Below are 13,566 nucleotides of genomic sequence, written 5' to 3'. Positions count from 1 at the left end.
CCTCGTGAAAAAAATTTCAAACGTTTTTTAAAGTTGTTTTGAGACCACGTTAAAAATGAGGCTATATACGTAACATATTACATTAAAAAACTGGCACAACAATATTTGCATTGTACTTCGAATTAGCTAATTACTTTTAAATTAATTAACAAACTGCACTTTAATAATATGCAGTATGCAGTAGTGCAGTATCTATATTTTACTGTTTTTTAGCGAGTTCAGCTTTTTGTCAAGGATTCACGTGCGAGTAGGTATTTGTTTACTCGTGAATGTTTACGTTTTCCGGTTTACTGTTCCTAGCGGCAAATAAAAACCCACCTTTGCGGTGCTGTTCACCTCGAATCCCCAAACCTGGTTTCAGTCACAAGGTATCTGAGATTATACCAGTGAATTTAAAATGAATGTGATCAAGTCTGGATTAACCATATGTATTCAGTTCTCCGTTAACCGTTCTTATCAATAGGTTGTGATCCACATTAACCATATAATTTGTTAAATTTATAACGTAGTATCCATTGACGGATGGCAAACGGATTGAAATCCATCTATTGACATCGACGTGACATCAAACCTGGGTGAGTGAACAATAATTGAAATTAAATTTTTCTTCCTATAAGAAAGCTTCATAATTGTTATGTTTTTTTTATTATAATTAATTATTTTTCTTTTTATCAACTGAATACATATATAAATTGTATACATTTATAAATATTTGTAATTATCAGGGCTAGGATTTGTATGCAATAAAAAACGGTAAAATATGCATTTTATTTACCAAAATATGCAAAAATATGCATTTAAATTTTTATAAGATAAACACAAAAATATAGTTACAAAAAAAATATTTTTTTGTTGAAATACATCAGTGATTAGCTGTTTGTCTTTAGGGTCACGTTACCAGTTTTTCAAATTTTTCACAATTCTATAAAATTTGAAAATTAAATTTTATATTTTAGTTGCCACTTCAAGTCTTATAGACTTTTACACTAATCTACTATCTGATACCTATTTAGGGGGGGGGGGGGGTTGATAGGGTGTATTATATCGAAAAAAAACGACTTTCTGGGAATAACGCTCAAGCTTTGTAGAATTGTCGGATTCTGATGACTTTTTTTTTATCTGAAAGAAGAAGACTTCCTACAACCCACACCAATCTCTGATTTTGTATTTTATTTCAAATAATTGTATTAAAAAATTTGTAAAAAAAATGCTTTTTATCTTGTATTTTTTTAGACATATTATAAAGTTTGAGAATGAAATATTGAAAAACAGAGATCGATGTGGGCTGTAGAATATTTCTCTCTAGCAATTAAATAAAAAATTATGAAATTTGGTTGATTCTATAAGGTGGTATCATTATTCCCGCAGAATATATTTTTGAGGACAAAATGGCATCGGCATCGGGTGCCTTAATATAATATAATTGAGAAAAAAAAATAACTTAGAAATAAATTTTATCGTTAATTATAAAATTCACATTCACTACGAGTGTTACATGCTATGATCTCATATTTTTTCAAATTTTCGAAAATGAATGTCAAATTATTTAATCTTTTATCGCATACCTATTGTACCATAGGATTGTATTTATAAAAATAAAATTTATGTTTGACAAAAAACCAAATATTATGAAATTTACTATAAAACATTTATTTTTCGCATTCTTATAATCAAAATGTACAATAATATTCATTTTATTCAATATATGCAATAATATGCATTTCATCCAAAATATGCAAAAACATGCAAAATAAAAATACCACCATTTATCTCATCATGAGGTGATTCGTGGACATAACTGACAAAATAAATAATCAGAAGTCGCAAAAAAAACATTTTTGCATATAAATCCTAGCCCTGGTAATTATATTTATAAACCCAAATTCGTGATCAATTGATTTTTAAAGTTATGTATATATGTAATACTTATAAAAATAACTTTTTAATTCTGAACGATTGGTTTACAACGATAAGTGTAAGTGTTTAATAAAATACTTTTTATAGTGGAAAAATGCTCAGATATTCAATTTAGAGGGAGTTTCCTGGTAGAAAATTAGTGCTTACTTGTATTTTGGGTGGTCGATGGACAATAGCATACATTTTCCATGGTAAAATTTAAAAATATTATTCGTGGGGACTTGAAACTTTTGAAGTACCTATATTATTATATTTTTCACGCACAATTACATATAATAACCTTTTCAAATGCATTTTGTCCGGCAAAAATTAATTCAGCCTTCTATATCACTAATAGTAAAATAAATTATTTTCTACCAATAATATCGTGCAATATATTTGGTAATACAGGCTGACACGCTGTCGTCTTCGCTCAGAAACGTTTTTCGTATCCAATGATTTCATGTCATTGGATTCAAATTTAACACATCCATTAAATCAACCCACACCACACCTAATGTACAATAGCAGTATCCACTTGTCCTCCTTTTTAAATTTAAATTTTCAGTTGATTGAGAAAGTTAAATCATTATTCATAATTTAAACAAAGATAATTTTTTTTATTTTATTTATAGATTCCGTATTAATAATATAGTGTTAGTCATAATAATGTACAATTACTTGTATTCATTTAAAATAATTGTTCTTAACTATAAAACTACGGCGTGTTAGTATAAAAAAACAAGGGCATTCATTTCTCAAATTGGCCTTACTTCAGTTACCAGTTCCTGGAATGACAGTTCATAGCAATGACAAGCTTTTGGCGCCAACCAGTTTTTGATGGCAGTACATGATGTACAGCATGTGACATTGAACGGCTTTGATAAAGATATTCAAGGATAATAATATGATACGTACAACCGACAAACGGATTGAAAAACTAACACACTTAAAATAGATGTATAGCAATTAGAATTTATTAACTCAAAAGTATAGGACGAACGCAGTTAAAAGTCTGGATATCAATTGCATTCGTCGTTAACTTACTGTCTTGATTTTATTATTCTAGCAATAACGATCATGGCGAACGTAACTGGCAGCCACTTCATCGTGAAAACCACAAATCAGTTTTTCAACACATTGAAAAAAGAATTAGTATTTGGTTGGTATAACTTACTGATATTTTTATTGCCATGTATATTAATACACTGTATTGTTTCTTTTGATTTGAATTTTTCTGACGATCAATAATGTGAATTTAATATGAAGCGTAGATATATTATGGTATAAAGGTTTGATAGTTTAAGGTCCTCTTTATTCTGAATCAGATTAATTGTATAAATTATATGATATACAAGGTGATTAATAATTTAAGTGCCTAAACTCATTATATCAAAAAACGGATGTTTCTTACAAATTGTTATAATTTTACTTTTTTGTATGACAACATATATTTTGATGTCATATTTCTAAGCAGAATATTTTTTGGAGTACTTTGATATATTAAAATAACATTTCGAATGACTAATTTATTAGTTATATCTTATATGTATTTAATGTTTACAAGAGCAGAGCAGAGTTATACAAGGGTATCCAGCAAAATTGGTCCACTATTTCACACATCAGAACTTTAAATATTTATAATAATGAATTAACTACCCACTCTTGAAAAGTTTGCTTTTTATGCAACTAAATACTCAGAAAAATACTCGACTTCGTACTATGAAATTAAAAATGCGTTGTCATAAAAAAGAATAAACTTAAAAAAAAATTGTAAAAATTATAGTTTTTTTCAAAAACCTTCAACATATTTTAAATAATTAATTTTTACTTTTATGGTTCACATAGTCTATAATATAATATACACAGTGTAACAGTAGTACCCGACGAATAAAATAATTTTTGTTCTAATCAATATTTATAATTTTTTTTACAAATAATTTATAGTCGCTTGCACTACAAGTATAATATAAACAAAATTATCTTTATTTTTAATACTATTGAAAATAAAAATATTTAAATTATTTTGGAAAAATTCAAAATAGCCCATTTGTATTTATGAATTAATTTAAAACGTAATAATTTTGTTCGAGATATTTTTTTTTGGAGAATTTCCTGACATGAGTATACATGTTTTTTAAATTATTTATTAACCATATTATTTTCACAATTTTTGTCATACGTTTAAGTAGCATCATTTTTTTTTTGTCACATCTTTCTGTTACACCTGTTTATAAATTATATTTGCTTGAGCGGCCAAATCACTGTTTTAGATTGAAAATGATTAATACTTGAATGGTTCGATCCCTTATTTAAATTTATGGACCTAGGCAGTGGCGTGACAAGGAATTTTATATAGGAGGGGAGGAGAAGGCTAAAAGGCTTATGTAAAATCATTTTTTTAACATAATATTATAATATAGGCTAAAATAAACACGTCAGTGGGGGGGGAGGATACAGCCCCCTTAGCCCCCTCACTGGGCTACATCTCTTGACCTAGATATATTAATATTTTCCTACAAGTATTTTATTTTGATTTTGATATTACCCAATCACCTCATACGTATTCAAACAATATACATTTAATTTTATATAAATTGTTCATTCAAACACATTAACAATTATTATTATTTATAGACGATGAAGTTGATTCATGGTTTTTAATGCGATCGCCATTGCCAGTTTTTTCTATTGTAGCAGTTTATTTATTGTTCATTTTAAAAATCGGTCCTAATATGATGAAGAACCGCGAACCATATGGACTCAAACACATTATGTTAGTTTACAACCTTTTTCAAACGACTTATAATGCATTTATACTGTATTGGGTAAGTTAAATATTGTAAATATATAATTTAAATATAAAATTAAAAAAGGTTTCAAAAGTAACCACATCTTCTTTGTATAGTTGTGTTCGTATATAATTGTATAATTGTCTTGTCTCCATGAGTTCAACAACTGATAACCATTATGCACAACTCCTGAATTAAGATTGATTTTAAATGTTTAGTTTCTTTTTTTTTGTACATTTTGTAGCGAATAATATCGATTATAAAATTAATTTATAATGAAAAATTAAGATTAGTTTGAAAAATTAAATAAATTATTAGTTAATTTTTTCGGTGTACATTCAATGTATAACCTACTAACCATTTACCAAACAAAAACCATTTTGAATAGCTGAAGAAAGGGTTTATTATATTTCACCAACTGTGAACAAATTACATTTTTACAAAAATATAACGTAATTCAGAAACATGGTGCTTATTATTTATAAAAGAGCTGACAGCATATAAAAAATATTCCATTCATTGATGAAGTGATCACGTAAAAAGGTCAATTCAGATTAAAATGTAATTTACAAAGTTCTCCTAAAAGTGATAATACAAAATTTTTTTATGAAAATTATCCATACAAAATTAATGTATAGTGTTAAACCATTTAAAGTGTCAAGAAACAAAAATACTATTTAGACCAATACCACTAACTATATCTCAGTATTTATGGAAATACATTCATACCAAGCTAGCCTAGTTTAATGCAAACCTTAACCTCTCATAAAATGTGATGCGGTATAATTTCGTCATAGTCTTGTAATATTAATAATATTGTCAAGATATTTTAAGCTATTAAATTATTTGTTTGGTTTGTATAAAGAACACAAAAACCTACTTTTGAACTATTTTACTTAAAACTAATATCTAATAAATGAAATATATAGTATTACATTTTGTATGAATTTTTTTTAGTTATTTTTTACACCTGGAGGATTGTCTAACATGTGGAATCATTCATGTCATCCAATTGAAAGAAGCAAAAACACATTCTTATTATATGAGGTAATAATAATATTTTAAAGCTGCTGAATATTTCATTATGCGTCCATTTTAAACTAAGTATACGTTTTTAAACAGTAAATGAGTACCTATGTATATATTACGCACATTTAAAACTAGATACCACATTAGTTATAATTATAGTTAATAATATATCATTAACCTCGTGTAAGCGTTTCACTACTACCCAAGTTTAAAAATTAGGTATAACATTATAATAATATAATATATTATTATTTAATTAAATTGTAGTATTTTGTATTAACTATAATAAGTACATTAACCTTTTTGAGGCCCTGGGCAGTAGCATAATGGGGCCCCGTACAACTTGGACAGAGTACTATCGTATTAAAACAGGCAAACAGCTAGGGGACCCCTCGATCACAGGTCCCTGGACACGTGTCCAATGGAAAAGAGGTGCCTGAGTGCATGGTACGTTAGGTAGGCAATTGTAATCCGACTAATGTATTTACAAAATTATATGTACATCTGAAGTACCTAGGTTTTGAAACAATAAGGAATAAAAACGTAAGACTGTTAAGTTGTATTAAGTTTTTACTTGTATCGTCATGATTTAGAATTAATCTCTTGATATTCAAAAGTAAACAAATAAATTACATTGATTTCTATATACAATTTGGTGTTTTAAGTAATATTTTATCAACGGTTAAATGTTAATATTTTTATTTTTTTATTCGTGTTACAGCTTCAACTGCTAAGGTTATTAGATTACAAACACAATAATGAATTAATGATATGAAAGATTATACAGTGTAGTGTCTAAATAGTTGTACATATTAATTGTTTTGGTTAGTACTCATCATCTGAGTAAGTCGAAACTTATGGAGGAATATCAAATGTAGATTTGATTTTTTTATTGGTATTATTATATAATTTATATTAACCTAATCATCGTACCTTTTCTACTAGGTAGTAGATATAAAATATAGGTCTGGCGGAATCGGTGAATCCCCGTCATGAAGGTGTTTTACTAAGGTTTGCCACATGTTTAGCAAAATACTAGTTCCTATCTTCTCAAAATATGGCCATGGGACTTTTTAGTATTCCCTATTCTCAGTAGGTATGTGTATTATAATAACTTAATTTCTATGATTAAACGATCGAGGTCTAAGGTAGTTTTTTGTTTATGCTAAATTTTCCTAAGCTTATAATCCCCTGTATGGTCACTATAATGCTTATATTGTTGTATAATTTATGAAAAACAAAATTAGAATATTAAGTGTCATATTTTATTATAATACGAATGCTAGATATTCATAAATTGGTCTATATTGGTACCCATATTCTTATTAATATAGCCCATTATTTATTATGTTCATGTTGTGTTTTTCAGTTGAATAAAGGATCGTGGTACTTTTTCATCTCCAAAGTCATCGATTTATTGGATACGGTGAGGATATGATCATTTTATCACAATTATTATTTAAATATGATTGTAATAATGTTGATAATATGCACATATTTAGCCAAATAATATGGCATGTTATGCTGATTATGTACATGTCGTAAGCATAAAGTCAAATTATAGAATTTATTAAATGATTAGGAAAATAGTCAAATAATTTAATTTGTATGCGATTTTACCATCCGTTTAGACATATAGTTATAATGCCTATATGGGAAATACGTAGGTAGGTATGTGAAATATTTTTAATTTCGTGTCCTTAGGTACTATTGTTTTAAAACTTAAATTATAAATAAATATATATAATTAACAATTAGTCAAGCAGGAAAGCAGCAATGTCAAACCGGTCGATGTTTGTGTACTAAAAAAAAATTTTCCACCAAATGCCACCAAACAATAACATGTAACAACAAGTAGTAACCAAAAATGTACAACAATTTGTTATTATAATATATTTTTTATTCATTTTTATACTCGTACTGTCATACCTAATTAGTTATTATCTATATGTATTTGTAATTTTAAGTTGTACCAAAGGACATGAATTAATAAATTATACGTAATTTTATACAGAACAGTAATCAATAATTAATAAGACAATATAGTTTAATTTTTAAAATTATACAAAAATTTTCAATTTATTATTTGCCTGACTTGAAATAGAAATTTACTTAAACGTCTATTCATTTAATTAAATGACTGGGCATTATATCTAAATGTCTAAGTGGATACTAAAATTTCATAAAAAAATAAATTCTTTGACTATTTGCCTAGGCATTTAGTAAAATTTAGCCTGATACAGCTATATGCTACGACATATTATATACTACATAAACCATTATACATGGTGTAACTGGGAAACCTGATCAATTTAATAACTTTTGTTCTAATCAAATTTTTTAATTATTCTATATATATCTATATAATTTACATACGTTTGAGTTACACATAAAGCATAACATTTTAGATTCTGAGCGGAGCGAGGAAGCTAGTGGTTTTACAATGGTGTTTTTTTTTTTTATTATTATTTTTTTTTTATCCTGTATACAAAATTTCTACCGAAAAGAATGCTTCGATTTCAATATATAGTACCTTATCTTTTAGAAAATTGCATCAAGATGGTACTTTAAATAGGTAATTTTTCGATTTTCTCAATAGTTATTTAATGCCACGGGAAAAACTATCGACAAATTATGAAATAAACCTCTAAAAATGGGATTTTAATTTATAACTCTTTGTGTATCACCATAGCAACGAATAAAAATATTATAATAATTATAATATTAATTCAACTTACAAACTGTAATAAATAATAACAATATACAAAATCCAGACCGACAAACCGTCTCCGCTCAAAATCGTTTTTCTTATAGAATTAATTAATATCATTGAATTCGAGTTTAATACAATCCATTATACACTGACCCACTTGTAACCTACTGTACAGCCGAGCGAAATCCACTTACCCGCTTTTTATTTTTATTTTTTAATACCGAAACTTTTATTTGTAAAATTATTTATCTAAGTCAAGTGATTTATTTTGTATGGTTTTTTAAAATGTCAACTTTTTATGAAGTCAGACTCATAAGTTTTAAAAAAAATATTTAGATTTTAGCAAGTTTCTATTTAAAAATTCTCATTATATATTTTTAAGTCTATACTTATTGAATTAAATTTTTTTTTTTACGACTGGATCAACTTAATCCAACAAAAATAATGAGATTTTAAGCAATTGTACAATTAAACTACACGACTTTAAAAAATGTCTGCGATCAACTTTTGTTCAAAAACCAGATTTTCAAATAAGTTATTTAAAATTTTTTTTGTTAATTAATTTTTGTGTATTAAAAAATAAAAATAAAAATAAAAATTTTACACTTTAAGGTAGCGCAAGCGTCTAAAAAATATATATTGTAAAAAAATTGATATAAAATATTGATTAGAACAAAAGTTATTTCAATTGTCATGTCACCCTAAGTATAATATTATGTTGTATTTTATACTATTCAATAATTGGTTTTCCAATTATGAACTATTAAGTCGATAATATTAAAATTTTACTAAAAAAAAATACAATCTATAAATAACATAACGAAAACAGCATTAACTTACGTATATACAAATTTCTATTTAATGTTTGAAATGTTTATATTTTGTGTTACAGATATTCTTCGTTTTAAGAAAAAAACAGTCTCAAGTTACATTTTTACATGTATACCATCATTCAAATATGGTCATCACGTGTTGGGCATATTTGAGGTTCATCAAAGGTAAAACTTCACAATATTTTGTATTTTATTATCATTGAATTGAACTAATACTCAGGTCTATTGTCTATGATACCTTTGAGCTATGATAAAAATAAACTCTATACACCTAACATTATATTATGGCAACAACCAACCTTTTTAGATTAAAGACAGCGACTCAAGAGTGGTAGTAAAATAATAATGATTAATTGACATAATATATTTATCATTAAGTATATCCAGTAAAAAAATTAATATTTTATTGTCGTGGAGAAAAAAATATGAACAAATTCGTATACGCCGATAGAGGTTTAAAAAAAACTTAAAAAATATATTTGAGATAGGTATTGTATTGTATTGTATTGTACTTACAATAATAATTATTGCATTGCTGTAAAGTTTAATTTATATAGTTCCTTTTTGAAATAATATTAAATTAAGCATTTTCAAAGAATCAATAGTTATAGGCAAGTATATTATAAGATGACGCTACATCAAAATGTCTATTATATTTCCTGTCTCTCGCATAGAATAATATAGCAAAAACGTTTTCGTTGATGTGTTTTTAAAGAAGTAATTGAAAATTGATTGAGAATTAAATCATTGATTTCAAAAATTAATGAATTCATTATGTATGAGGGTATTCTGCTGCGTTATTTTTAATTATACAATATTATTAATTATTATACAATCTGTATTACCTGACTCCGCCCGGGTGGTGAATTGGTGCTAATAAAAATTATTATTTTAAAATGTCGTGACCAAAAACTAATAGATAGCGCCACAGATGTATTTCATCGGTTAATGTCGTGGGACGAAATTGAATTAAAACTGATGTTCAAACAAGAAAGTGTGTTCTATTAGTTGTAAAAAAAATATCCACTTGACGATTGGATAAGTGGTGTTTTTATTTACTTTGCCTTTAAAACATCATACCTTTTTTTATCAGTACATTCTTAGAAAAAAAAATAAGTCACGATTCCATAAATATATGACTCAAAGATGTAATTATTTTCATTCTGTTTTTATCTTCTTAAATGTGTTTATTCACGTATGCATTGTGCGTGTAAGACAGATTAAAATAAACCACCAAAAGACATTATCTCGACATAAAAAACATTTACGGTACCTTCAAAATAATAATAATACATTGCAGATATCTAACATTGGTTATTAAAAGTATTATTAATATTTTATAAGGATTAATAATAGTTAATCGGCAATTATTAATTTAAGGGAAATACTGACTGATATAAAATATAAAAACTAACTGAATCATCTCAAGTAAAATACTCTTAAACAATAAATGATTTGTGAATTATAAATTAATAACTATGAATCAACTACGTAGTATTATTATTATACAGTTACCTACACAAATATAACTAAAAACTATGAACAAATACGTACCTACTTGAATTTATTACATTTAAATGATTAAAACTACACATGTCAAAATCAGTTTCAGAAAATATTATTAATTTTAGGTGAACAAGCAACATTACCTGGAGGAATCAATTCATTTATCCACACTATCATGTACTTCTATTACTTCCTAGCGGCCCTAGGCCCACAAATGCAACCTTATTTATGGTGGAAGAGATATTTGACCAGAATGCAAATTGTAAGTATTTAGTAAACTAATATACCATACACGTTTACATAAAATCAGTGGCGTAACTGGATAAAAATCAGGGGGGGGGGCAATAAAATTAACCTCCTGTTCAGCCGTTCCTGTAGTCATAATCGCGATTTCAAGAATATAATATTATTCAACAAGAGAAACCTAAAATAAATATAAACTTTTATAAAGTAATTTGAGGAGAAAATATTTTAATATTATAATATTATATTAACAGTCTTGTTAAAAATACTTTTTAAATGTAGATTATTTGGGGAGCAAAATGATACTTTTGCCCCCACAAACGTTTCTGGGGGGAAGTACCCACCCTTGCCCCCCCGCAATTACGCCACTGGATAAAATCATATTATTACGGTTACTAATTACATTTTTAATTGGGTTTTCAGATTCAATTTGTAATCGTTTTACTCTGGTATATAGGACTAGTGTGTTTTAATTGCGATTATCCGAAAGTTTATATTTATTACATGTTTGCAAATGTAACACTCTTTCTATACCTGTTCTCGTTGTTTTACAAAAAAACATACACCAAAACACCGAAAACGGTAAAATCGAATTAAATACTAAAAAGAGCACATCATAATCGTTGTAATAGATAGTTTGAATGAGTCTATAAACCTATGCAATATTATGAAAAGCTCTATTTTTACAAAGCATTACATGTAAATATGTTCAGTGTCTGAAATATAATTTCTGTAAATAGGTATAATTTATTATGTATAAATATTAAAAATACGAAGTAATTACATCAAGACGTATAAAAGAGTAAATTATTAATTTAAATACATAAATTATTATATATATATATATTTTTTATATTATTATTACAATTACGGATTTCAAGGTTAATTTATTATCAATATTGTTTATTTTTTTACATAAAAGTATAACTAATATAAAACAATCTGTTTTGTAATGAAAAGCTGTTTAAATTAATTTATGTTAATATAAAATCTATGCAACTTAGGAAACTCTATAGGTACCTAGTTATATAAATGTTTGATGTTAAAATGTTTGTGTGTATGCAAATAATTATTTTGTAATATTACTATGGTGAAAGAGAGAGAGAGACAAATAAGTTATCCTGGTGCAGCAAAACAGAAATATACTTAATAACCGATTTATAATAATTCATAAGTAGACATTTGGAATTCCTTTACTTCCTTACATACTTTTCATTAATGAAAAATTATTCCTAATTATGACTGTTGTATAGTCCCCTTTGACTAAGCAGCAGCATTAGGTATCATAAGAAATTAATTTAGTGACTTTTATATTTGGCGAATTTGGTTTACAAAATATAAGATAAAAACAACACCGATCAAACCGTAGTTAATGTGATTTAATATTATGTATTTATGTTATGCATTGTTAACTGTACAATATAATTAACATACTTTCATAATTTTGGTGATCTTCGTATTAATTTGAACATTAGACGCTTAAAAAAAATGTTGTTTCTATGTACCTAAGATTTAATTTTAATCTTCTTTTTATGATATTAATATATTTTAAATGTTTAATCTGTTTTACATACGAACAAAAATGTTATCATTTATAAATCGTAAAATTTAATTTAAAATGTCTATAAATATTACAAAAGGAGCTAACATAATTTGAAAATTATATCATGTATAATTAATGCTGATATAATTATTTGGTGAAAAAGGTCAAGTGTCTACACTGTAAGCTTTACAGAAACAGTTATTAATTTTTGAAATACAACAAAAATCTATTTAGTCAAAAATTGGTTTTTAATGAGAACTCCCGTTTTTTTAATTTTTTTTTTTTGTTTTCCTTATTTATTAAGAATAGTAGGTACAGCGAATTTTTAGTTTTGACCTTGCGTCGGAAGTTGAAATATTAAAGTAATTCTACTGATCCAAAAGGTCACGGCTGACACAAACATATAAAGAAACAAAATGATAATATAAAAACACATCCTTGTAAAACCAATACATCCATCACTCCGCACAAAATCTAAAATGTTGTATTATATTTTAAGACTTTGGAATGAAATATATCCGAACGTGATTATCTCAAAGTTAAAGGGACCGACCAGAAAGTTAGAGTTATTCAGAATTCGAGTTATCCAAGGATAATACAATTATAGGAAATTATGGGGACCCGGCAAAACGTTGGAGGTATCGACGATTTTGAGTTAAAAAAGTTCTAGTTAAGAGGACGCTACACCCGCGTATTATGTTGTCTCCGTTTTACAAAATGTAAAGCATAGCAAAAAGTGTTTTGGCGTGGGAAAGAACTGAGAAGGTCACAGTCATAACTAAGAAATTAAATTTATACCACATAAAAAGGAGAATTTTGGCTGTGCAATATAGTTAATATTTTTTCGATGTCGGAACTTTAAAAAAAGTTATTAAAGTTTAAAAAATACAAACAATAATGGATTTTGAAACAATAAGAACTTTTTTCGTATCAATGATATCAAAAAAATAATAACGACATTGCACAGCTAAAGTTCTTCTTTTTATGTGGTGAAAATGTCGTTTCTTAGTT

General features: G+C 26.6%; 1 protein-coding gene across 1 annotated transcript; it reads left to right on the top strand.

Annotated features, from left to right (window-relative positions):
- The first annotated feature begins 416 nt into the window (after window positions 1–416).
- Window positions 417–11,971, top strand: LOC132942480 (elongation of very long chain fatty acids protein AAEL008004-like). Its single transcript, XM_061010898.1, has 8 exons — window positions 417–575; window positions 2,966–3,058; window positions 4,534–4,724; window positions 5,646–5,735; window positions 7,087–7,143; window positions 9,323–9,428; window positions 10,895–11,031; window positions 11,436–11,971. Exons 2-8 carry the CDS (start codon window positions 2,977–2,979, stop codon window positions 11,607–11,609), a joined length of 837 nt encoding a protein of 278 aa, XP_060866881.1. The 5' UTR covers window positions 417–575; window positions 2,966–2,976; the 3' UTR covers window positions 11,610–11,971.
- The last annotated feature ends 1,595 nt before the right edge of the window (window positions 11,972–13,566 follow it).

Source organism: Metopolophium dirhodum, chromosome 4 (genome assembly GCF_019925205.1).
Source record: "Metopolophium dirhodum isolate CAU chromosome 4, ASM1992520v1, whole genome shotgun sequence".
NCBI lineage: Eukaryota > Metazoa > Arthropoda > Insecta > Hemiptera > Aphididae > Metopolophium > Metopolophium dirhodum.
The sequence above is the reverse complement of the archived record's forward strand: the minus strand, read 5'-3'. Positions and strand labels throughout refer to the sequence as shown.